This window comes from Colossoma macropomum, unplaced genomic scaffold (genome assembly GCF_904425465.1).
Source record: "Colossoma macropomum unplaced genomic scaffold, Colossoma_macropomum, whole genome shotgun sequence".
NCBI lineage: Eukaryota > Metazoa > Chordata > Actinopteri > Characiformes > Serrasalmidae > Colossoma > Colossoma macropomum.
The window spans coordinates 15,428,211-15,455,621 of record NW_023494785.1 but is presented as its reverse complement, the minus strand read 5'-3'; the positions used below and the strand labels follow the sequence as shown (position 1 = coordinate 15,455,621).

The 27,411-nt window shown below is 41.4% G+C and overlaps 1 protein-coding gene across 9 annotated transcripts in view; it reads left to right on the top strand.

Moving 5' to 3' along the window:
• mef2d (myocyte enhancer factor 2d) overlaps positions 1-27,411 on the top strand; it is a 67,601-nt gene extending 40,190 nt beyond the window's left edge. For 2 of the 9 annotated variants that reach the window (XM_036584043.1, XM_036584052.1), the window contains 10 exons: positions 5,277-5,414; positions 8,851-9,058; positions 9,898-9,954; positions 12,459-12,637; positions 13,712-13,741; positions 15,725-15,839; positions 16,366-16,597; positions 18,569-18,637; positions 21,106-21,156; positions 22,220-27,411. In XM_036584043.1, the coding sequence (XP_036439936.1) occupies positions 5,277-5,414; positions 8,851-9,058; positions 9,898-9,954; positions 12,459-12,637; positions 13,712-13,741; positions 15,725-15,839; positions 16,366-16,597; positions 18,569-18,637; positions 21,106-21,156; positions 22,220-22,616 (1,476 nt within the window). In that variant the 3' untranslated portion in view covers positions 22,617-27,411. Of the gene's footprint in view, positions 1-5,030; positions 5,166-5,276; positions 5,415-8,850; positions 9,059-9,897; positions 9,955-12,458; positions 12,638-13,711; positions 13,742-15,724; positions 15,840-16,365; positions 16,598-18,568; positions 18,638-21,105; positions 21,157-22,219 lie in introns of all 9 variants that reach the window. The other 7 variants (XM_036584060.1, XM_036584068.1, XM_036584090.1 and 4 more) reach the window with 7 other exon arrangements.

Below are 27,411 nucleotides of genomic sequence, written 5' to 3'. Positions count from 1 at the left end.
ATCTGCTTCACTGCAGCCTCCAATGAGAGAGAGAGGGGACACGAGAGTGAGGGAGATCAAGATATATATAAAGATGGAGTGATGGAGTGAGCGGAGGGAAGAAGAAAAGGAATAGAGCAAGGAAACGAGAGAGGAAGAGAGGTGGGGGTAGACTGAGGGATGCCCTTTTCCTAAGCGGCTCAGTGGAGAGGGCTGAGGGGACTTAAAGATTTTCTTGTTGCCTGGATTCCCACTCCTAGTTAGGGGAAGTCCTGCAGTGCGCTGCGAGGGTTGGGGTTAAAGTAGTACAGCAGTTCATTCCCTGGAGTCACTGACTCCCATTTAGTGCCTTTTAATCATTTGTCACTCTCTGCCAGTAGCTAGCCACTGGCTCTGGTCTGGGGCTCAACACAGTTTTCCATTGATTTTGCATGATCATGGGTGAGGAGGGGGGGTTTAGAGTAAAAGCCCCCCGTCGTTGTCCCTGCCATGCTCCCTAAAGGCTAATCCAACTTTACCATGTCAACCAGATCTCCCCCTCCCCATTTAAGATTTGTCACATCCCTGCATAATCTGCATAGGGCTTGAAAGGGCAAGCTCCCATGACCCTCCTTGGCCAACGGACAAACAGCACGATGGCTTTCCAATCAAATTTGTTTTCTGATCAGATACAACTGGACGTAGCTCTACCTTCCATCAATTTCTACATATGGGAACATTTTATTTAATGCCGGTATCTATACCAGTACCAGTGTCACATAATAATGTTAATTTTTAGCTTTCCCAGTACTATATTTATATATAACGTACTTGCAGTGAATGTGATTTGCCAGATGCTTCAGACTGCTTTGAAAAACAATTAAAATACATGATCACTGAAAGAAATAGTAAACTTCCTTTCTGGAAATCTAGTTTCTGTCTTTAAAATGTAATGCAGGCCGAAAACTGGAATTGAATATGTTATTTGTCATTTTACACAGTATTTTGTGACCATTATATCCCTCAGCCTCACAGAATTCTTGGTTGTTGTATAGTTTGCATATTTTCAGTCAACGTTCTCTCACTACAGTATCCAGCATGCACTGCACAAATACATCACATAGCCCTTGGGAATCCCTGTTGTCACCCATTCTTAACTGCTAGCTTAGCTACTGAACTATAGGCTAATAAATACAACCAAGCTAGCATTGGTGCAACAAAATCCTAAAGTAAACAGTGATTCTGTCTTTGTTCAGCACAAAATGGACACCAGACACAAGTTTGTTTTTTTTTTTAGCCTTTTGGCCAAACTAAGATAAGGTATGTAGATAACAGGTAGTTTGCATTGTTAACTTTAACTTTTAGCTTGTTATCCACCTCATCTAACACGTTATTTCTGTTGTTTGAGTAATCCAGTCTCTCCATTGCAATGATGATTTGGAGACAAAGCAGCTTTACAGAAAAATCCAAGTCCAAGTCCCCTTGAGCAAGCCAATGGCGACAGTGGCAAGGAAAAGGAAGAACAAGAGGAAGAAACCTTGAGAGGAACCAAGACTCAAAAGGGGAACCCATCCTCCCCTGGTCAACACCGGATAACAAAACAATAACACACAAGCAGTAGATGAGCAGAGAATAAGGTCTTACAATTAGTATAAAATATTAAAATACAGAAAAGAGGAAAAGCAGTTGAAGCAATGGCTATGATTAAATAGTTCGAGTCTGTGCAGCAGCAGGTATCATCAGGAAGGCTAGTTCATGCAAGTGAGGTTTGCACAGTGTAGTACATCAGGAAGCTCCATCATGGTCAGACTGGTCCAAAAGGTGGCCGGGCAGTGGGCACCCAATCAAGGCAGATGAAGCAACAGCATCAGACTGCACAGGATGGGCATTTGTTCAGTTGAGCAAAGAAAAACACAGGCAGTTAGTTGTGTTAAGAGAGACTGATGACAGTATACAGTGTGAACAGAGTGCAGCAGAGACTCCGGCAGGTCGTTATTACAGCCTAACCAAAAGGGAAGAGTCAGAACGTCACAAAGACATAAGGGCTTCCTGAGATGTCAGTGCCCCTCTGCTCCGCTGTCAACAAACTTGAGTGAACACGTGAGAGCTGTGAGACGACAGCAGCAACACTCCCAGTTTACCATAATACTCAATGGCCATGAACCCCCATATTTGTACCTTTTTATCTAACGGGAAAATTAATTACCAAAAGCCTGACTAAACAAGTAGGTATTTAGCCTAGATCTAAAGACTTGGGCTGTGTCTTGAGTCCCAAACACTGACTGGAAGGTTATTCCAAAGCTGGGGGGTTTTGAATGAAAAGACTCTATTCCCTGATGTAACTTAATTAATTCTAGGTCTGAATAGTAAGTCGGCACCTTGTGATATAAGTAAGCATGATGGTTCATAGTAAGAGACTCAGGTACTGAGGGGTGAGGCCATTTAGAGTGTTATATGTCAGTAAAAAAGTTTTGTACTCAATGCTCAATCCTTCCTTCTACGTTCACCAACTAATGAAAACCAGTTCCTCCCACCTTGAAGCTACATCATCAGAAGTGGGTATTCACAGACTTCAAACCAGAAAGTCTCACTCTGTAGACCACTGTACAACTGCAGCATGTTTGCAGTGCTGCAATGGGTAATTTTTTTTATTTTGGACAGAGTTTCCCTTTGGTATAATTACAAAAAGCAGGACAGAACAGTAAGATTAAAACAAAATGTGTCATGTTTTTAAGACATTCTTCTAGCATATCTTAAAAAACCTAACATAGCAGTACTCAGGAAGCATTATTACTTGAATGTCATCTGATTTGGTGGTACATTTGGAAAATATTGAGATATAGAATTGTATTGGTTCTTCCCAGTGTAGTGGCCTTTCTATGGACGTGGTAAATGGGCAGCGGGGTGAAATAATTCTGTCCAAAACTTTATGGAGTCAGACGTACAATTGAAAGTGTTACATGCTCAAAGCCAACTTCACTTACGCTATTCTCAACCATGATGGTATTCATTTAAACTCCATAACCCCTACACACAGTACTCAGAACAGCCAATGGAGAGGCTCCATTAGGCCCATGTATAAATCATGGACAGATCGGCACGGTAATGGTAGAAAGTGCCTTTCAGAAGGAGCCGCGGGGCAGCAGAGAGAGGAGGCGGAGAGGAGGAAGAATCTGCGCATCTCCACGTTAGCGTCTCTATTCGTTTGGCAGGCAGCGGTGAAGCCGTGGCTGGGAGTGTGTTCTCCAGGGATGGCCCCAGGGCCCTGAACACGCTCCACGCAGCGCAAATGGGACGTGACATTACATTCTGCCTCCACGGACAGCAGCCCACACTAACCGCCCCTCAAGCCGCCCTCATAGACATGAGAGAAAGAGGGAGAGAGGCTCTGAAAGGAAAATAAGCACTGGGAATTTGAGAAGGATGGATGGAGGGATGGATAAATAGAGGGCAAAAGAGGACAGCAGTGAGTCAGTCCAGAGAGTCGTGGGAGAGGAGAGAACATTAGATTTGGAGATGGAAAAAAGGAAAGGAAAAAGCTGTACAGACAGAAAGAGAGAGCGAGGTCTATGTGAAAACAGAGAGAGAAAGGGGTTCTGCTGAAAAGGGCAGAAGAATGAAGGAGAAGAAGGAAGAAAGAAAGAAGCTGATGGAAGAAGAAGGTAGGAGAGGAAGCTAGAGAGTGGGCTTATGGTGGGAGGGATAGAGGAAGGGAGAGCGGAGAGCGAAGGAGGGGGAGGGAGCAGGAGAGGGGGAGGGGCGGAGCCTCAGCCAGTCAGAGAGCGTGCAGCTCTGCAGGGGAATCTTACCCTGGCAACACAATAGAAGCTGGGCACATGAAAGAGAGAGCCAGCAGGGAGAGGAGCACAGGGACAGGTGAACAGATGGAGTGGGCCCAGAGACAAGCTGATCAGCTGACACACTCCTCTTTGTGTGTGTGTGTGTGTGTGTGTGTGTGTGTGTGTGTTTTGCATTGTATTTAACACTCTGTGAGGACTAGATGTCCTCATGAAGATATAAAAAATGAAAACACCAACATTTTGTAGTTGAAAAGTGTCTGAAGAGTCAAAAGATCTCCTTGTCATTACTGAAGTTAAGGTTATGTTTAGGTATAGTCAGAGCATTGTTCAGTTACACTGCAAAGTCCTTGCAAAGATAGTAATACCGCTGCAATGTATGTGTGTGCGTAAGTGAGAGAGAGAGAGAGAGAGGGAGGTGTGAATTAACAAGAATGCGATGGTCCCCCCTGTCACTGCCTGATGGAGATTTTTCCCTCCCTTTGAAGCACACTAATTTCTGCACACCTCAGCTTATTTTACTCGGGTATCATGCAAGAAAGTAGTCTTGCGTGTTCTAATGCATCTGTTTTTAGGAATAATGATGTATAGTTTTGGATTCACTGTAATTTATTGTTCTTTGACAACCAGTGACTATCTAGGGATCCTAACAATTTTGCTAATGTGTTACACCATAAGTTTGTACAATAGGATTGCAATAATTATTATACTATATTATGATATTGTATAATGTGTAGTATAAGGATTATGATACTATACCATACTATAGAATACTATTACTGTAGTATTATGCTTGAGTATCAAGCATAATTGTTTAATAGAATTTCATGAGAAGTTTCTGTTGGACTTCGCACTCTCATGATGGTGAGAAACGAGCGTGTGGTGGTCCTTGGGAGAGTTTTTTTTATGTTGAGTTGCACTCCCCCTAGCAAAGCTACTTACAGCAAAGCTTGTTTAGGAAATCCTCTCAAAATAAGACCAGTCTAAAGCTACACCAGGCTGACTCAAACTCCAACAATGTGCACTCTTTTCACTTCTGTCTTTCTCCCATCAGCTTTGTCAGTGATATTTTCCACATCAGAACATTTCAATTCATGGTGTTAAATTTAATATACGCTTTTTGCGCCCGTAGGATGAAATGGAACCTTCGTGTGCTAACTTAGGAAGTCTGCTGGGCTCTTAAGTATCAAATAGAGGTGTCAAATGTATTGAGCTCATTATTGAAAGTGAAATGTCTTCTTGTTTTCCTCTCTGTCTTGTTTTGAACTATGTAAGACGTTGAGAAAGAAAGGCTTTAACGGTTGCAACAGCCCAGAACCAGACGGGGACGACTCGATTGACCAGAGCCCCCTGCAGGACGACAAGTATCGCAAGAGCGATGAACTGGATATCCTCTTTAAACGATATGGCGTGAGTATCACTGTTTCCTCTGCCGTTCTAATGTCCTTCCCTCTCTCTCTCTCTCTCTCTCTCTCTCTCTCTCTCTCTCTCCCTCTCTCCTGTTCCTCTTTCGGAACTAAGGCTCTGAACAAGAAAGAGCACCGGGATTCGGAAAGCCCGGACCCTGAGGAGCCCTTCTCACTCACGCCTCGTACTGAGGAGAAGTACAAAAAGATAGACGAGGAGTTTGATAAAATGATGCAGAGCTATAGACTGTCAGTGAGTACCAGTGTGAAGGGGACCGTTTTCGGCCCAACAACCAACTCACAGAGCCTGCTGTCAGCCTGGCAACCAACTCACAGAGCACCTGCCAACCATGTTTCACCCCCTTCCCCCTCCAATTCCCCACAATCCCCTCTGAATGTGTGTGCTTGGGCACAGGGAGGGTCGTCTAAAAGCAAAGTGCAATATTTGGACCATTTGTTTCCTCCCTTTTACTCCCCTGAAAGCTACCATAGCCGTATATGATTTGTGGCCTTGTTTCTGTGTTGGCTCTGTATTTTATGAAATTTGTCCATAGTGACCAGTGCCTGTATGTTTGCCAGGAATAAGCGTCTGACTCCTGGGACTTCCCTTTTATATGTTGATGAAGCAATGAGCAATGAGCATTTTGGCTCTGTCTGAGGAGCCTCACTGTCTGACCAGCTGAGGAAGAATCCGTTGAGCAGGAGACGCATTCTAAAGACATGGACCTCAGTCCCCCACCATAGTATATGTGAAAGGATTAAAGGATTAATATTTTTCAGATCCGTTGTACAGAATGACGACCAGGCTACCCAGCACACCATTCACAGGAGATGGCAAAGGAAAGCATACAGCACCAGTCTAGTCTCTTCTCTTCTCCACTTCTCTCTTTCATCATTCTAATCTGCACATGAGCCCAAAGTAACAGTACCCAAACCTTAATCCCTCTTTTAGGAATGCATTTACTAGGGACATACAGCAACATGCAATGTGTAAAACTAGCAATACAGTTATTTAGAAACAAACATTTATCTAGGTATTTTTTTGTTTGTATATAGCATAAATGCACGGCAGTTGCTTGTTGATGCTTTTACTTACTGTCTTTAGCTATCTTGACTAAGTGACTTTGCTTTGTTAAAGGACAGTGAAAGCCAAAAGTAGAACACGCTAGCATAAAATAGCACAGTGTTTAAGATGGATAGTGTGTTGGATACTTTTTAATGAATTTTTTTTAGCTGGATAACTTTTACTTATAATTTTGTAGTGTATTCCCTACAAATAAAGACTTGTCTAATTGGCCTGGAATTTCCAGTACAGTACTGCATAAATCTGCTTAATTGGTGTTTGAAGGCATTTAATTCACTGATATGGGATGCATAGGTAAAATTTTCCTGTCCTGTTCCTAGAGGTAGATTACATGCTGGAGAAGAGAAATTTATTGATTTAAACCTGAGGTACACAACCTGATAGATTTGGACACATCACTTTTCCCCTGTCCAGAGTACAGAAATCTTAAGGAGACCTAGACCTTGTCATCAGACATCCTCCAGTGACTAAAAGGGTCCCATAGACTGTCTTATGAAATTATTATTGGGGCACTCTGTGGATTTTGGTAAAAGTTAACATAACAGATATAGCCCTCACTGTAACTGTGTTACAACCTTGTTCACTGGGGAACTAATTAGTTCTTGTTTGAATATCTGCTGTTTCAATCCTGCTCTGATACACTTAAAAAACACTGTTGGTATTATGTATGCATTCGGTTTATTTTTTTTATCTCTTGGAATTCGAAGCTTAAATGATAGCCTGCATGCTTTGGGCACAACATGCTAGTCTTAGGCTGTTCGAGCCCTATCAGGTGACTTCTCTTGTAACCTTCGGACCATTTTTGAGGTGCTATATTCTCGTTTTCTTTGTCACTCTAGGTCTCTGAATCATGTTAAAGGTTCAGTACTTCACACAACATTTGTTAATCTTTCAAAACAGCAGAAACACTAAAAGATTAGCTGGGAAATGTATTGGCAAGTGTTTAGAACATCTAGCCATTACATGTCAATAAATTGCTTTTTTTTATTCATGGTCAGATGTATTACATTAACTAACAGGAGTAAATAGATGATTTTAATCAAACCCCAAATGAAAACATGAATTGTGAAAACAGTCCTGCACAAGGACAGTTCAGAAAAGCGTCTTCAATATTTTTGTTTAAATTGCTACATTTCCAGTGTCATTTACAGTCAGATACGATTTTTTGTTTGTTGGAAATATGACTGATGGGAAGTTGAGATGAGGAACTATTGTCTCATTGTCCACAAAGTTCTCGCAACCCCGTTCATCAGAGGCTCTGCCTCGCCTCTTATAGTAAATCTGTGGTCACGTAGTCATACTGGAGTATTCTGGAATCATCTCACCCAAAGTTCTGAAAGGCTTAACCAGCTATGCAGAAACGGAATGTTCTAGGACTCTCGTGTTGGATGGGAGTTCTGGAACTGTAGTTGCATCAAATTTTATTTTCTTCTGCCTGGCTGTCAGTATCAAGTCTCCTGTTGGGTCCAAGGTGCTCTCCAGTGTTGTATGCTTTCCGTTTTCATCCCGCTTTACCTCCTTCCCAACTAATCCCCCCCACGCCCCCCGCCTGACTCGTGTGCAGTGCTGTAATACACGGCTACTATCTGCCCCCCACCCCAGGCCACCAGCATGCCACAATGAGCTAGCGCAGTCAGGTTTTTCTGTCAGCTCCTCTGAAAATAGGATATTTGATACCTCTTGTTCTTGTATCAAATGTTTATAGCATGTCCAAACTTTGACTGGAACCTTTTATGGTATAATAAACTCTACACATAGTAGTTTGCCTTTAATAAACGTGACCAGAAATTCACGTTGTTACAGTCTTGTGCAGCTTGTTGACAAGTACTCTGTTTTTCATGAATTGAGAAGCATCAAAGAAAGTTCTTTTCTTTTTCCTTCTGTTTATACTTAGAGACAATCAGGCACTTATTTACATGATTAAAACAAAGCTATTGGAAAGACAGGACAGCAAAGCAGGAAGAGGACAGAGGAACAGAACACTCAGACAAACTCTGTTAAACTGGGTCCCTCTCAGGACACAAGAGGCCCATTGCGGCCCACATTCTAATTTTAGCGGCCCTGTTTTTTGTAGAGGATCATGGGAAAATGGGTCTTCGTCAGAGCTGCTGGACAGTTTGAGCGCAAGAAGTACTGAAAGTGGCCAGTAACACATCACAGAGTGCTAGAATGCCAATCAGCACAACTGTTCATGCCAGAAAACAATGTATAACCACACTTTACGTCAGCTTGTAAGAATCCAAATGAACAGTGTAAAGACTGGCTGTGCAATCTGAGCCTGAAACGAACTTTGAGCATATCTTGATTTTGACATGTCCTGTTGTGAAGCAGTCTAAACATTTAATATCTAATTATAGCTTATACGAGAGCAGCAACACAGAGGACTAGCTCCTTTAATGTTAGTGACATAAAATGAAATTAACTTGCACTTCTGTGGCTGCACATGCTCTGCTTTTGGGAGTTTGCACAAGTCACTGGCATGCAATTAAAACGTGTGTTGTAGTGCATATTGTATATCTTTGTGTGTCATTGTGTGCATATATAGCTGTCTGTGAGACAGAGACAGTGACATCACTGATTCTCCTCTCTACCTGTGCTCTCTCAGTCTGCAGTGCCACCACCAACTTTCTCCATGCCAGTCACAGTGCCGGTGTCCAATCAGAGTCCTCTCCCCTTCAGCAATCCCAGCAGCCTCGTCACCACCTCCTTCGTCACCTCCACGCTCACAGATCCGCGCCTGCTGTCACCACAGCAACCACAGCTGCAGAGGAACACAGTGTCTCCTGGCCTGCCGCAGAGACCGGCGAGTGCAGGTGAGAGAGAAGGAGAGGGAGTGAAGGGTGGGTGGGTTTGCTTATCACTTGAGAACCAAGAATTAAGACATGTTAAGACCCTTAAACTGTTTTTTTTGTTACTGTGCCTCTAAGACTAGTATGTAAATGACCTTTTTCTCTGCCTCTCTGAAATGCGGTCCAGGCTGTAACAGTCCTTATAACTTCAATATAAATGGGCCTAATGGGCCAAAGGATGGTTTCTTTTAAGCTCCTTACACAATTTTTCACTTGTCTTGGCTGATTAACTACATCTGGTTGTTTGGTGTCCACATTTTGCTTCTTTAGCTTAGTGCAGAGCTATAAGCTATGAATCAAAAGAAGATAGTAGTCACTCAATTTTTTAAAATGAACTCCTCCCCAAAATATAATTTTAATTAGTAAATCAAAGATTAACAGATACTAGCATTTTTGTGCCTCGGTGACATGCAAACACATGACTTTAGGCACAACACCGCATCGGCTTCACTTTGAAGTTTTATTGATTTTTATAGTTCACAGTTAGTAGTCTGCACGTTGTCAAATCTGTGCAACTTTAATAAAGACCTGGATGTGGTTTGTGCAGCTGGGGAGAAATTTTGGAAATGAACAGAAAAGATTTGGCTTACTATTGATTTCGTGTTCTTTAGCAATGTTAGCCTTGTAGCTCCTGTTCTAAACTACAAAAGCAGAATTTAGACACCAAGCATGTCTTGGCTGATCGGCTACATCTAAGGTGCATTTATGGAAAATCATATGATTTTTCACCAAACCATTCCTTTAAAATCCTACCAATCCCTTATATTTCTCCCTCTCTCTCTTTCTCTCTCTCTCTTTTGCAGGTGCTCTTCTAGGAGGTGACCTAAACAATTCAAACGGAGCATGTCCAAGTCCAGTGGGTGAGTGACCTTCATAGATATAGGCATTGGAAGTCAGAAGGGGCAGCTGTATGCATGTACACTATGATAGAGCTGTTATCAGAGAAAGCTGTGGACGGGCACCCCAATCTCACAGATACAAACACACACACGCGCACGCACTCACACACACACCTGTTAGTCATCAACAGCTGAGGGTCACACAGTGCTCTCCAAGCTTGTAAACAGCCAACCCCGGGGGATCATGGGAAGGGGCAGGGTGAACAAAATGACATTTGACGAATCTGAATGACATGAATGGTGTGGACTACACCCCACTTCCAACCACATATATACACACACACTCCCGTGCTCTGCTGTCCTGTTCACTCTCAGCTGTTCCTCATATCTCACTTGTCTATGCTGCTCTGTAAGCCCAGCCCAGGGGGCAGTGCAGACCTGGCCAAAAGCTTCTCCTCACAGGCAGCCTTGACACACTCTAACAGCTGTGGATTCAAGCCCTTCGCTTCTGCTCATCAAAGAGCAAATGTGGCCAGTGGACGCTTTAGAGATCACAGGTCACTGGTCAGTTTGTTGTGTAGCGACTGTCGCAACAGCACAAGGGATCATGGTGGTTACATGGTTGAGTAGAACTTGCAGTTATACCAAGAAACCAATTAGAACACAAAATACATGACAGGATTTGGTTTGCTTCCTCTCTCCTTTATGTACTTCTTACTGCTGTCAGTGTATCTCTCTCTCCCACTCTCCCACTCCCACTTGTTTTCCTTCTTTCTTTCTTTTCCCTTTTTTTTCTTTCTTTCCTTTTTCTTAAAATCGTTTTCTTTCTCTCCCCTTTTTTTTTCTTTCACTTTTATATTTTTCTCTCTTTCTTTCTTTCTTTCTTTCTTTCTTTTCCCCTTTTTTTCGTTCATTTCTTTTTTCATGTTTATTTCTTTCTTTCTTTTCTTCTTCTTCCTCTCCCTCCTCCTTTCCTTTCCTTTCCTTTCCTTTCTTTCTTGTTCTCTGCCCCTCGGTCCTTCTCTGCCTCCATTCTCAGCTGTTGCTGTTGAGAAGGAGCTCAGGGAATGTCAGCATTGACGTCAGTCCACATTCCTGCCATTCCCGCTCCCGGCCTGGAGTAATCGGACCCTGGGTTGGGGGACTGAGAGAGCAGGAAGACTGTGAGGGACACAAGAGAGGGGCTCATACATATAAACTCATGCAAAACCAATACATGCCTTGATAGACTTCTAATCATTCGCGTAAAATTACAGACACATACTATACATATATCTGAGCTGTGCACTCATAAACAGGTATGCCTGCATGCACATGTCACTTCTTTCCCACAAGTCTGGGGAAACATTGTGCCCTGGATTTCCTGGTGCTGAGGGCAGCTCGCTAGCCCTCGCTTCCAACCACAGAGTTGCAGCTCAGTGTGCAGTATGTTTCCATTTGAAGTGTGACACAGCCAGTCAACACATGGCATTCATGATGTCATAAGCTCCACTTTTGTTGCTGTTGCGTTGAGATTGGGCTCTCTAGTGGGACTTGCCACACAATAAAAACACCATCTAGTGTTGATCCCTGGGCAGTTCATTAATTTGCCCTAAGTGCTGTCAGCCAGTACTGGCAGCTTTGTTAAAATATTAATGGGGTTATTTTTATTAAATTTTTAAGTGATTGTCCTCTATAAAGTCCCAATATTGTTTTCCTCGTTTGACTTGTTAAAATGTCTCCGAAATTTTCTGCATTGTTACATTCATTAATGGTAATAGAGATATAGACTTTGTACCAGTAATTATGTCATATCCTTAAAGAGAGTATACATCAAGTGTTTCATAAAGCTAGACTAGGGAGAGCTGCTAAACTCGCCGATGTTTCTGGATGTCCCTTAATCATGGTGAGAGAATAGAGAGCACTGTTTACTTTCAGTGCTTTGAGAGCCATGGGAAAGCCCCCATGTATCTGTTGGTTAGTCTGTCCCTCTTTTCCTTGTCCACTGGAAACACTGCCCTCTAGCAAGCTGAAAGAAAACTTCTTTCAGCTTGCTGATCCCAGCAGAGATGATTGATACTCATACAAAACTTCAGAGAAATCAATTTGATAGTTTTATCCATTCTAGTCTCTTGGTGGAGGTGAGAGGTTTAGTGTCTCTGCCAGTTTGGTCTGTTGCTTTTGGTTTCCTCTCACAGCCCTGTGCCACACGGACACAGATTAAAAAGCACTTGCCATTAATCCCCCAATTATGTCATAATAGGTTTATAAGCCTGGAAAACAGGGGATTACATTTGCAACACTGAGCAAGTGTTGTTACAAAATGCAAACGACATGGTGGGATGAACTGTATTAGGCTCAGTCAAAATGTTTTGCTGCTGTGCAAATATTCAGCTACTTTGTTTTTCCTGGTAGGATGCAAAATGCAACAAATGTACATAGGTGGGTGTGTGTGTGTCTGTGTCTATTTAAGCAAACTTTTTAAGGACATGTGCGTTTTGTCCATACAAGCCTGTATTGACACATTCCTCCCCCTCTCTCTGCAGCTAATGGCTACATCAGTGCCAGGGCCTCCCCAGGCCTCCTCTCTGTCTCCAACGGCAACAGCATGGGGAAAGTAGTTCCGGCCAAGTCTCCCCCTCCGCCCAGCCCTCAGATGGTGAACAGTCGTAAGCCGGACCTCCGGGTCATCACCTCACAAAGCAGCAAGGGCCTCATGCAGCTGGTGAGAATTACTGCAGCATACACACAGCCTGACTGAGCCAAGCCACACACACTGACCAGACAAGAGAGTGTCAAAATATCACAGATGATAATTAATAAGTTATCATAAAACAGTTGAAATTGAGAAAGTTTAAAATAGTATGAAATCACAGCATTTCAATAATCAGTGTATAAGTTTATGAATTTTGAAGTGTTAGACTTTGCATTCTAAAATAAAAGAGTTTTTGTAATGTCACAGAAAACAAACTAATTTACTAATATCATCCTGTTCACGCTGAAGTTATAAGGAGTTTTTCAGCTTAGACACCTTTTGGATGGTTTGCAGTACAGGACTCAGAACAGAGCTAATTTACGCATATTAGTCTTAAAGACAGAAACACTCTGTTTAACTCTTAGGGATAACAAGAGGTTAGAAAATGGTCATGCGAAAATAATTATGACTGTTTCTCATACATAAATCCACACAAAAATTGTATGTGTACCATCAAGGAAAAAGAAATAAAAGAAAAATGTAGGCTCTTTAAAGGGTGTAACAATACACAAATTTGGAAGTGTGATATAAAAAGAAATGGCAGCTTTTTTATTAGTTTTGTCTTTAAACAAACTCCAATTGTGAAACCAGCACCTGATGGCATGTAATTTTCTTAGAAGACATATACATTTACATACTCACAAAGTTCAGATGGTTTTCGGTGCAACATGGGTTTTTTTTCTCTTTGTTTATTACTTGGCGGTTATCTCTTCTGGTAATATCAAGGACCGTTTTTAAAAGAACAGTGGAAACCCATAAAGTCAGTATTTCTGTGACTAATACTATATTTGATTCACAGCACATAGTTTCAGAACAATATCAAGAAAGAAATGAATATTCATATACGTGCCGTAACACCCCTGTTGGTTATTACAAAGGCTTAATGGCATTGCATAATGCATTAGAACATTTTTGTGGGGCTCCATTTATACATCGTTTCCCCTTGGAGCACTTTGGTGCTTGGTGTTTATGAAGGGTGTGAGTGTCTGTATGTGGAGAGTTATAATCCATGTTTTCTGTCCGCCCTCCCCTCGCTTCCTGCAGACAGATGAGGAGCTGGAGTTGGTGAGTGAGGTGAATACAACTCCCTTTTCTAGACTGTTGTGCTGTGAAGGTTTGGTCAGTAATTGATGTCTGTTGTGTTGTACTGTGAATGCCTGTCTTGTTGTGTGTACTCACTGTAATGCTTGACTTTTTTGGCACAAACCATAGAGGCTTTTCAGATGATTGTGGCACTTTGTGCTGAAACTTGTAGGTTGTATGCTGAAATAATGGTTATCAGTGTTCCTTACATATTAATGTAGTACATAGATGTTTGTCGAGATTGTTGATGAAATGGTACACAGAATAGCAAATGATTAGCCTATGTTGGTTAGTAATATGTAGTTGAGCGTGGTGTTGAAATACAAAAGTAGGTATAGGTGAACAGTTGACCAGAATCGGTAACAGATTAATGGTGTGTGTAATCTATGATTGATCAGCAAGAGTGTTAATTTGTTGCAAATGGTGTCTCACTTCCAAATAACAGTGTATGATAAATACTCCATACACTACTGGTTTAGCACATGGAGTACACATACATAAGTGTTGAGTGCACCCACACATGCTTATACACGAGTCGGACACACTGGATCAAAGACAGAGAACAACCAAGCATAAACAGTCACTTCAGGGAGCTCTATCTTGCATGCTTTCACACAGATGAGAGTGTGTGCACAGGGATGCAGAGTTAACCCGCAGTACTGGTAGTCCACCCTTCATTTAATTAATTTCCATGCAAAACGGGCATTAAGTACAAGTTATTAATTTTTCAGTATCAGCGGAAAAAAGCAGAAAATGTATATTCAAGAGAAAGTTGCACAGCCACCAACAACCAAATATAATATTTATTTTCCAGTATTCACTGTGTCCACCCTTTGCTTTTAATGCAGCTTGCATTCTTTTAAGGAGACTTGCTTTCAGTTTTCACAAAAATCTGCAGGGATATTTTTCCACACCTCCAAAGTTCAGGCTTAGAAGTTGGTTGCATTTTCTGCTTCTCGTGTTCAAAGTAAACCCAAACAGATTCAATGATGTTGAGCCTTGATTGACCTCTGTCTCTCAAACATAAGTATTATTATTTTTTTAGTATTATTATTTTTTTGTCCTAGTTTTGGAAGCTTCTGTTTTTTTATTACTTATTTTACTTTGACTCTTCCTTTCCTTATGCAAGTGAATTATCATATATCTAATCTCCTCAGAAATATTTCCTAAATATAACTGACATGTACTTAATAATTCTTTTGACTGGAAATTAAATAAATGAAGGTTGGTCACTGACTTTTGCACAGTACTATGTGATTTATCTTGTCTTTTTCAAAAAGTATCAATGATTTTCCTAAAATTTTGCAAATGTGGCATGTTAAGGTGGGTCAGGATGAGTGGGTTTTAGGGGTATTGATATTTTATATCTTGTGAATATTGATATGATATCAGTCAGAATTTTGTCTACATTTTGGTCTGTCTTGGTTAACCACAGAAGTGAAAATGTGGCTTACACTGCCTTGTTTCCACTGTAGTCTCTGTCGAGGTGACCCATCATGGCGCAATGCATGCGTTTCAGTCTGCATGATTCACAGTGGCTTTTTAGTTTATCCTTTCTGAATGTGGTACAGACAAAGGGAAAAAGAGAGATGCTTTCTCCACACTGCTTTGACTGAGGAGCACTTTGATGGTTGATGCAGGACTTGTGACACCTGGAGTGGAAAAAAGGCACTTCAGAAGTTGTGTTTTTTTTTTTGTTTTTTTTGGGGTTTTTTTTAAACACAGCCTTTCGACACCCTCAGGAGAATTGAGCATTTTCAGCATGCCTTTGACACAATGCATGATTCGTACTGTCAGGAGCTCTTAAGTCAGCTGACTTGTGAGCATTTATCAGTGAAAAGCTGTAGGTGCAGTTTGGTTGATGTGGCGGTAAACTTATAGACTGTATGTCTGTTCTGTGCACAAAGGGTGAAGCGCTTTATCCTGTGCACTGACGTTAAGCCCTCCATGTCTGTCTCACTCTCCTTTCTCCAGAATGCTCAGCGGTTGGGTGCCTCCCAGGTGACCCAGCCTCTCACCACTCCAGTGGTTTCCGTGGCAACGCCCAGCCTCCTGACCCCATTCTCTATGCCAACTGCCTATAACACAGGTAAGGGAGTGACATCATTGATACACACAGCATGGGGCACCATGAGCGTTAAGGAAATACAAGCTCAAGAAAGCTCTAGTCAGATCACTGCTGGACCACTGCTTTTTCTGTTCAGGTCAGGAAGTTGCTAAAGGCATGTAAGATTTTACCTGATACGTTTAGCAGTAGAAAAACTGCCCTGTGTCAATGGTGTTCTGTTCAGCAGCTATAATCCTTTTTTTTCCCTCTCTCTCTCTCTCTCGATCAACTGTCTCTCTCATCTCTCTCCATCCATCTGTGTTTTATTGTTCCATTTTATAAACATCTTTCTACTTGAGACAGAATCTTGATTGCATTTATTTTGTTTACAAATACCTTCTAAATTAGCCTGAAGATATAGAAAGGACTACGCACAAGGCTGTTTTTGAATTAAAAAAGAGAACACATCTGCATAAATCTGCATCTCTCTCTCTTTCTTTCTTTCTGTCTCTTTCTTTCTCTCTTTATTTTTCTTTCTTTCTCTCTGCCTTGCTCTCTCCCTCTGTAGAGTATCAGCTGACGAGTGCAGATCTCACAGCCCTTCAGGCCTTCACGCCGCAGGGTGCGCTGTTGCCAAGCAACGTGACTACTTGGCAACAGCAGCAGCCATCAGTATCTCAGCAACCACAGCAGCAGCCATCAGTATCTCAGCAACAGCCTCAGCAACAACAACAGCAGCATCAGCAGCAACCACAGCAGCAACCACAGCAGCTCAGCCTGGCTTCACTCAGTAACCTTGTGTAAGTTCTACATGGACAGACACCCACATAAACATGCAACACACACATTTGTATAGGTGCACATACTTATAAGTACTCTCTTTCACACATACTTGTATTATCCCACCTGCACAGGTCTAACCTCTAACCGCATGTCAGCAGTGGGTTCCCACAGTCACTACTTTCTCTTCCTGCTCACTTCAGCAACTTTCTTGCAGAATTATAGGATCTAGAACTCTGGCCTGGAGTTACACATTTATATCAAAGGTTATATAGGGTTTACTTCACGCTTGTCTTAGTGTCCTGTAGGCCTGTCACAATTATTACATAATCATCCAATCACCATTATTTAAACAGATCTTAGTCATTTAGTCTGACTGCAGTTATTTACCATTTGTTGGGTTGCATCAAATACATGTCAATGAAAAAAAGCAGCAAATGCATTTATTGAGAAACATCATGGGTCTTAGAAAATTTGCAACAGATTGGTGCTATAATACCTTTAGAGGGAGACGAAAAGTAGTGTTTGTTTATTTGAGCTTGAGCTGTGTCTGTCGACTTTTGGCAGCTACTAAGTATCAGCAGCTAGGAAGGAAGATAGCTAATCAGCCAATTGTGTTTATACAATGAACAAAAAAAATTGATCTGCCAATTAGGGCTGCAACTATTGAATATTTTGATTTTGATTACAAATAGTTAAATATTCTATAAAAAAAAGTATTAAAAAAATAGTATTTGATGCTACAAGGTAATAAAAAATAATCAATAATTATTTTCATAGCCAAGTCAGGGATCCTAGCTAGTCTTCAACCTTACTGGTTGAACCGTTACAGGTTTGAAGAGCAATAAGTGGCGCAGGAGAACAGAGAAAACAGCATCTTCTCAACCACCATCTTAAAAATGAAAACTTCTTTTGTCAGTAAACTGCGGAGTAATTACAGTTTTTGAGCTGTTCAAAACTGCTTTGTGATGCTGTAACATCTGGTGCAGTCTGAATAATTTTTCTACAGCTCTGAACAGCTGGCTAACATCTTAGCTAGCTAAAAATCTGGTATGCAGAGCTTGCAGCTGTGTGCTGTGGGTAACGTGCTAACATTTAGCTTCATAAACAAGCATTTGTTTGCTCATGGCGGGGGTTCATAAAAGTATTCGGTTTTTCAAATGTATCAAATATTTTTTTAGCATTTGTTGCAGCCCTTTTATTAATCACAATTATTTATGTGGCAATTAATCATCAGCTAAAATTACATGATCGTGACAGACTTAGTGTCTCATTTATTAATGCTTCTATGCTCTTAATTGCTGCTCTATAACGATTAAATCTGTACAGAGCAGCTGGGCTATTGTGAGCTACAGTATTTCATTTGGGGATACGAGCCTGCATTTATAGCTTTCCATGTCGTGTTCAGTATATTAATGCCATAAACACAACCAGTGTACACATTGTATGAGTATATAGCTTCAGGCATAGATCAGGACTAGCTCAGCTGTATAATTGTTTATAGCTTTAACACAAGATCTATTTCTAGATGCTAGTGTTTACCTGCAGAAGTTTAGCACAAATGGACACTACAGTTGCAGGGACCACAGCTTTGTTTTAGACAGCTTTGCCCCCAAATGAGCCATGTAGCACCATGCTAACCCACAAGTCATTCAGAATAAAGCTAAAGGACATAGGCACAGTAGCACACAGTCTGCTGCCTGTGTATTCTGCATGAGTGGTTGACCTAAATAACAGCGATGTAGGCGCATGCACACGCAGATTTTTGTGGTTGGCAGAGGCTCAAGGTGTTTCAGCCATGTGTTCCTGACTTCTTCTTGCAGGGTAAAGAGTGTGCGTGATAATCACTACTCTGTTGCTCACTGCACTGTTAGCCATACGAGTTCTCCTGTTAATAGGTTTGGTGTGTGTTGGGGGGGTGTATCTCTTCTCTAACCAGCCCTCTGTGTGTATGTGTATGTTTGTGTGTGCTCTCTCTCGTCTGTTCACAGCATGTGGGGTGCAGACAAACAGAACGGGGAGATGGCTAACTGCATCTCCGGTCTGGCTGCTAACCTCAGGTGAATAGGCCACTAAGGGAACTGTGTCTTAACCAATCCCGCACTATGTTGGCCAGTCATGCGCTGTTGTCCTGTCTGCAGTCAGTAAGGGCCCGGTCGTCATAGCTACTGCTTCAGACTGAGCCTCAAAAAAGTCAATGTGCTTCTGCTGACCAGCAGGCCATTCTGTTAGCGGCACTCCTCACTTCAGTCATGCCTGAGTTGAGCATTGCTTTGTGATCCTTTGTGATTTCTATTTGTCGTGTTACCTCGTTGTTTATCAGTGTGTGTTGCTATTGTCTAGGTGGATGTTAAGTCATGCTAGGGAGCTTTGATGTCATTTATGGAAAATGTCAGTAATTATCATGGATACTATTAAGACGTAGATACTATTAAGACTCCCTTTGAGAGTCCAGCGCCCCCTGTTGATCAGTGAGTATTAGTGAATCTCTTTATAACACTTTTTCTGCAACAATCTCCCAAAACACATGATGCTGTTGAAAATCTGGTGACAATCTCATGATTATTTAAGTTGTTTTTTAAGTTGTAGATGCTTTTTTGTTGCCATAAAGAAATGAGGTCCACTAAAAAGTCTATCAGTATAATACTTTCATATAGTATTTTTTTTATGTAGTGCTTTTTATTATATTTTAATAATACAGCTATAATACGGAGTGTTTTGCTTGGCATTAGTTGTGCTGTGCTATTATGTACACAAAATTGAATTCTTGAGTTTTTTTATCTGTCTCTGAGCGTTTGTTGGTCTGTGTCCCTGCTTGGCCTGCTCCCTGCAATCTAAATGTTAATGAAGTGTCACAAACCTCCTGCTGCTCTCTGCTTTTCACTGCTGTTTTCCTAGTTATGAAATCATATTTTCCTTTTGCCAGGTTACAGTGATCTGTGGGCAAGGTTCAGAGGGTTTTTGTTTTTTAAACCATTTCTATTAGAGTTTACCTTTCTAGCAACAGGGTTGGAGTTTGTGTATGTGAAAGCAAATGTTCTTTTTTGCTGTGGTTTTTGGATGGAGAAATTGCTTCATTGTTTGGCTTCTTGCTCCTCTTAATAGATATTGCAGAACTTTTGCTTCATCTGCCTTATCATCTCCTTTAATCTGTTAAATCTCAGTTACATGTCTGTACATGTTTAAAGGAATACTTAAACATTTTTAAACCTGAACTGCTGCATCTGTAATGATTGATTACCATGGACATTAATTCTGCCAAGTTTGCAGGTACTTAGGAAACAATAGAAAACCCAGTGACTCGAAACGCACTTACATAGAAGCTGATAGGAAGCGTCTGGAATCCGGAAGCAAAACATTTTCTTAATTTCCAAAGTAATTGTGAATTAAGATGTAAATCTGTTAATTTGTTCTTTTAGAGATGGTATTAGTTTTCCAGAGGGAAGCATGTATAGTAGTATATTACCAGTGTTGTGGTGTGGGCAGAGTTTTCATAGGTTCTTGCCAGATTGTGTGTGGATACCAGAAAACATTAAAGAAAGTAACCAGAACTGCTTTTTAATGTACTGATCCAAGGCTGGCTAAAACTTTATCAGAACAGAATGTTAATACATTCCCTCATAACTACCTCATCCTAAGACCTGTATAGTTGTTGCTAATTGAGTGCAGTTGTTATTGTTTAGAGTTTATGTTATGTAGTTTGAATCAGTGGGTTTTCAGTTCTGTTGTAAGTACAGAGAAACATCAAAATTATTGTCTGTGGTAATTGGCAGAACAAAATTAATGTAAGAGATATTGTTTTTGTAACTCATATTGTATTATAGGGTGCAGTAACCTGTATGTATTATAGGTTATAGGTTATTACATTATATTACAGGTTATAGGTTACTGTGCTGTACTATAGATTATAATTTACTGCATTATATTTCAAGTTATAGGTCACGGTAAGTTATAAGTTACTACGCTATTATAGATTATAGGTTACTGTATTGTATTACAGGTTATAGGTTACTGCATTGTATTACAGATAATGGCTTGCTGTATTGTATTGTTGATCATAAGTTCCTATACTGTATTGTAGGTCATAGGTTATTTTATTGAATTATAGATTATAAGTTACTATGTTGTATGCTGTAGGTTACTGTGTTGTACTATAGAGTGTAAGTTACTGTGTTATAGATTTCAAGTTACAATATTGTTTTTGATAATACGTTAGTATGTTGTAAGTTACTTTATTGTATTTTAGGTTATTGTATTGTTTGAGTCAGTTTGTTGGTGATGTGAATGTTACTGAGTGTGCAATGTTCTTCTGCAGAAAGTTCAGTGGAATGTGTGTGTATAACTACTGCATGAGCATCTGATCATCCACAGTCATCTGTTGTAGAACAGCTCCATGTAGCTGTTGTTGTAGGAGACTGTGTGTGTGTGTGTGTGTGTGTGTGTGTGTCTGTCTGTCCCGGGGGGGTCTGGGGGGTGAGTATTGATCAGTAGGTGCTAGCATGTGTTTCGCCTGTCTTTTTCTCTGCAGTGTGACCTCACAGGCCAGCTTACTCTTGGGCAGAGAGGAAGGGCTCAGCTGGTACTGTACACTCCTCTTCCTCCTCCTCTCTCTGTCTGTCTCAATGACTGACCGACTGTTTATTTTATTTCCTCTGTCTGCCTGTTCCCTACTACTGCTGTCAGTGTGTTTTTCTCTCTCTCTCTCTCTCTCTCTCTCTCTCTCTCTCTCTCTTCTTTCTCTCATGCACTCTGTTGCTCTCACTTTCTCTTTCTCTCTTCCTCTCTCTCGCTTTCTCTCTCGCTTTCTCTTTCTCGCTTTCTCTCTCTCTCTCTCTCTCTCCCTCTCTCTCTCTCTCTCTCTCTCTCTCTCTCTCTCTCTCTCTCGCTTTCTGTCTTTTTTTCTTGTTCTATTGCTGTTTCTTCCTGCTGCTGCAGATGGCTAACCTGTGTTTTTGTCATGTTTCCACGTTTGGCTGAATTGGGCTTTTTGTGTTGAAACAGCGCAGTGAGGTGTACTTAGCATTGTAATCAGTTAAGCTGTACAAATCTATAAAGCTGAAGTATTTCTTGCATTCCTCTGTCTCTACCTCTCTCTTCCTCTTGAGTAAAACTCGCAGGTGTCCTTTGTAGCACCCCGCACACTTAGGATGGCCTGTTCTGTGGTTAAGGGAGTGATGTTGAGGCTTGGTGTGAGAGAGAGAAAGAGAACAGAGAGAGAGACTGCATGGCTTAGGGTGGTGCAAACTGCTGTCCGGTTGCCTCCATAACATCTTTATGTCTGAGTACTACGTATGCAGGATCTCACATACACACGCACACAACACACACACACACACACAGCATTATGCTTGGCTTTTGTCCATTGGGACGGCTCTGCTGTTGATTCAGGACAGTTTGTATTTTGTTTAAGTGGCAGTTTTGTCAAGACCTGTTGTCATGGGCTCCGGTTTCGTCTCAGTGGTTGTACTTTGTGTCAGCCAGCACTACATGTTTGTAATCTCACCAGGCTGTTTTCCTGTTGGCTAAATGATGGTTAGACAAGTAATATTTAAACAGATTATTAAACTCTCTCTCTCTCTCTCTCTCTCTCTCTCTCTCTCTCTCTCTCTCTCTCTCTCCCTCCCTCCCTCTTTCTCTTTCAGGCCAGTGGGTCCTATCCCTCATGGTGCCACTCTGACGGTGAACACTAACCCCAGCGTGAGCATCAAGTCTGAGCCTGTTTCTCCTAACCGTGACCGAAGCACCCCCAGCTCTACAGGCGCGTCAGTGGCAACGGGTCCAGTGACCGGGTTGACAGTCACCCAATACCCGGGGGCGCTGCGTCTGGAGCCCACCGGCCGCTCTCCAGTTGACAGCATCAGCAGCAATGGCAGCTCATGCGAGGGCAGCGACCGGGATGACGGAGGCCATGCACGAGCTCCCGATTTCAGCACCACTGCTCTGGGGCCTCTCCGAGCCTCTGGAGAGCAGGCGGCCTCTTCAGAACCGCAGGAGGGAGCCAACATCAAGCGCATGAGACTGGATACCTGGGTCACATAAACACAAGCAAATGAGAGAGAGCTACCCTCTTTCACACTCACATACATTTACACACACACACGCGCACACACACCACACACACACACACACACACACCCCACCTCCCCTGTGACACACGCTTCTTTCAGCTGCACCTGGCACACATGCATGAGTACACTTATGCACACTTGTTTTCAACCTTTCTCAGCCTCTGTTTCTCTCTCTCACGATACTGGTCTGCGTATATGTACACGCACACAAAAAGACGGACAAAGTCGCCAATCCATGTGCACATGAGTTAACCCACAGGGAGCCGGACGGTTCTGTCAAGACGTAGGGTTGGACGTTTGGGTCTCTTCAAGGGGATGCTGGCCTCACTGACCTCTGCTCAGTCCTTGTCCTCACCCTTGGTCCTCTCTGCACTGACACGCTTTACCTTTTTGAGTCCAGCTGTACTGTTCTGGTGAAACCGTTTATGACAACCAAACTGAAGCCGCTCGTTGTGTTGTGTAGAATAGCCGCTCACAGAAGCTGTTTTCCAGGTCATGTTATTGTTGTTTGCGGTTTTTTCTCTCTTTCGTTTTCTTTTTCCTGTGTGTGTGTGTGTGTGTGTGTGTGTGTGTGTGTGAGATGACTTGTGTTTGCTGTTTATCTTTTTGACTCTCTACACTCTTCTTCTTTTTGCTACCATTGCTCAAACAGCTGCCTATAGTATTGACTTTCAGTATGTTTGATAATGCCATATGCATCGTTTTATCGCATTTGATCAGGACCTGCGTCTCATAAATAATGCAAAAGGTTAAGTCTGAAGCTCTCATGTACAGCTAGCCTAATCAAGATTTGAAAAACAAAATAAGCAGTGTGCGTATTTCAGGGAAGGACTATAGTGACTTGATGCAATTAAGTCCATGAGGTGAACTCATTGGCCTACATAGATCTTGGGGACAGACTGAGAATAATATATATGTGTGTGCGTATGTGTGTAAACAGTGAGACAGAGATACAGGTAAACAGCCAAGTGCTCAGTTCCAGTTTCAATGTTTTGTTTTTTTCTTGTTTTTCCTTTTCATCACCAACTTGCACCAAATCCCTCACCAGTGCACCTTCACGTGGAGAGCTAATGGTAGCTCCTCATGAGTAGGAGAGGTGACTCTGTTTTTTTTGTTTTTTTTGTTTTTTGGTTGTTGTTTCCAATTCCGTCACTTTTGTACACGCAATTACGTATGTTTGTACGTATGGTGTAGTCAGGTGGAAATGTAGCCCTATTTGTACAATTTGAAATCCAGTCCTGATATTAAATACAAGTGTATACACACATTGCTCAGCTGGAACACTCTACGTTTTTAGAGTGGGCAGCTGTATTAGTGTCACTACCGCTGGTTTACGTGAGAAGCAGCCTAACACATTCTGTATTTATTACTTGTTTGTCTGGCTGCAAAGTTTTTGTTTGTTTTTTTTGTTAGTTAATCTTATGAAGCAAGTATTCTTAAATTGTTGTTTTAAGGAGCCACAAGAGTTTAGAAACAATCTGAGCCAGTAAGGGCTCAGGGCCGTGGGTTTGTAGGCTTTCAAAGTGTGTAAATACCCGGGTTTCCCCTACATGTTCCTGTAAAGGCTCTTGTGTACTGAGAGGAGAGGATTGGAGAGCGTGCAATGAAACCATGATGTGGCTTTGGCCTCAAAATGCAGTGGAGTAGAGCTCTGCTTGAGTTTTAGAACTCTGAACACAGTGGCGCGAGGATTCTAGAATAGTCTGGGGTATTCCAGATATGGAGTGGAGCCTGGCTTTATATGCTGCGTTGAGGAGAAGCCAGGCAAAGTGGACTGTACATAGAGATATGTGTATGATTATACACATCGTGCTGGATCTGCCTGAAGCAGAGATATAACTCTCAGTGGAGCTATCTTTCTATTTCTATGTGTAAATAAACTACTATGTTGCAGGCGAGCCGGGTAGAGATGCAGCAAGTGACGCAGACATGGATATGACTGTTCAGGAGTGAATCTTTTTTTTCTGATTATTCTGATGGAGTGCACTTTAAATCAACCCCCAGCGTCCCAGCGTACCAACCCTTTACCCTCTTTACTAGTCAGGTCTTTCATAAAAAGGGGGGTTCTCTTCTGCTCATCCTACATCACAGTCTCCAGCCTCCCTCCATGCATACGTGCGCTTGCCAGAGAGGACTTCTCCAGAATCCACGCCTCATTGCCCTCCTCATTTCCTCTCTCACTTGATCACTTTGATCAATGGATTGCCGCCCGCCATTGCTTCCATTTCCTTCTGCTTCACGCTGGCTTGACCACAGGGCTTTCAGTCTCACGCAGAACTGCAGGACTGTCCACGATGGACTGCCTAAAGAAGTGGTCTGATGGGGCTCTGCATTAAAGACTCACTCCATCCCTCCTCTCAGAGACCATTGCGTGCCATTCAGGGAAGAAGAGCTCATGTTCCTGTGTGATTATGGCCCCATCTTTCATGTCTCAGTTTTGACGGTGAACAATTATTGAAGACCTAAAAATGTCACCTTTTGTAAAAGAAAAGAAAAGAAAGAACGTTGTACTTTAAACATAATAGATTAGACTTGACACGTGTTGCAAATGTGCAATTCTCAAAGCGCAAAAAAAGAGAAATGTCTATTATTTAAACAATGATGTACACAAATTGTTTTATGGTGCATTAGTGTAGTGCATAAGTGAATAGAATGAAGGAAGTCTCTTTGATAATGATAATGAAGAATAGAGTGGGTTTAGAGATCCAGCAGTCACTGTTCAAAGTCTAGGGACAGAATATGGCAAGTTTTTAAAATGACTTTGATTGTGCTGTATGTGTATTTGTATCCCAAATCTTTAGCCTCTATTATGGCATTTTCCCTCAAAGCTCTATCTATGAAATGATTGGAAAAGAGATTAGCTGTGTCAGATCTAATGAGATGCTTTACTTGCTCCTTATAAAGGTGTTCCCCAAAACTAGAGTAAACCTGAGCTTAGAGCTTGCTTAATTTGGTTGTTCTCTCAGCATACATATTGAAATAGTTCACTCATATCCACTCAGGTGAGACCTGCACTGGCAGTCTATTTTTTTTCTTTATCTCACTTGCCCCTTCTCCATTCTCCAGCATCTCTCACTCACTTTCTCTCACTGTCCTTCTGTCTTACACTTGTGGAAGATTAACGCTTTAAGTGCAAGCAGCCGTCTCGCCTAAAACCACCACGACCAGTAACCCATCTCTGCCAGCCAAGATTAAACTTACTCATACACAAATACAGATGCAGTACTGTATGATTTGGGGTGTACCTGCTTTGAGGGCAGTCAGTGAGAGCATGCACTTTTGGTGGCTGTCTGCAAGCTTCAAGCCTGAAATCTGCTCAGCGCAGTCAGATCTATAGAACTCTATCATTCTAGAACTCTTAACCTTGAAGGCTTTTAGGACTGCAGGAGAGCTTAGTCTGGAGGCCAGAGCCATGAGGAGAGAGTGGCACGGTCACTATAGGCATCTATAATGTTTTCCAGTCCGAGTCAAGGAGGACCCCTGCATTGCACAGTGTAGTTTCTCCCAATCTTGCACACTCAAGTCATTTTATATGCATTCAGGCTCTCTCTTTAGCTGATGAGTTGATGCAGTTGAGTTAGAGCAGGAAAACAAGAAAACGTGCAATACGGAGCTCCTCTAGGACCAGGATTTAGAAAGACTATTCCTACAGAACAGTGCAACACATCCTAGCCCCTTCAGGTCAGCATGTTGGAACACCTGTAGACTTCAAGACTGAGCTTTGAACAAATTCACTGATTTCTGAAGAGTGTCTTTGGTGTGATGTTCATCAGCTCTGGAAAGGATCTCTTGGTAATGGTAGGAGTCATCATAATCAAAAGGAAAGACAATCGTCACGTGAATAGTTAACTTTCGCCCCCTCATATCCCCCATGTATGATGATGTTTAGAGAATCTCAATTTTTTCTAGTGTTAATTTGTGCTGGTGACAGTTCTATTGTCTGTTTTTATTATAATTGTTATAATGATTATCATTACCATTATAGTTATCATCTTTGATGATAATGATAATTTAGAGATTTTTATTTTCTGCTATTTTTTTTTTTTCGTGTAGGTTAGGCATCTTATTTTATTTGAATTTGATTTTATTATATATGAAATACTATATAAATGTCTTTTCAGTTTTTTTTGTTTTTTTTTTGTTTCTTTTTTCTTCAAAGGGGTGTTACTAATATTGCACGATTCGTTAAGTAAAACAAAATGACAGTAGTGATATAAATACTTACTGGTAACTGAGGGAAGTGCTCAACAAGTTGATAGAATGACCAGTTCAATGCTGCAATTTTTAGTCAATTGTACAAAACTGTCTCTACACATAGAGGAGTAGAGATATCCACTTGATTAATTTATTCAGATCAGACACAGATGTCAATGCATGGGCGTAAAAACAAGCAAAGAATGAGTCATATTATAAATAAACTGAAATGTAATTTCATTAAGAATATACACCACACACAACTAGAATAGAAATTGAAGAAAAAAGTTTAAAAAGAAAAATGATAGCTAATATATTGTGTTCGGCTAGTCTGCTTTGAGTTTTGTTGTAAACAAAAAAAATATTTTGTTGTTTTCGGAGAATGATATACAATTTGTGTATATTTTCATAAACAAAGTATGCACTGATATGTTATTACAAATTATATACTGCTTTTACAAAAAAGTGTTTGTTATTGTACCAAAGTATCCATTTGTCCTTTATGACCCTCCCCTTTTGCGTATGTTTTACCGTATTTTATATATTAAATAGACAAGTTGACCTACAAAGAA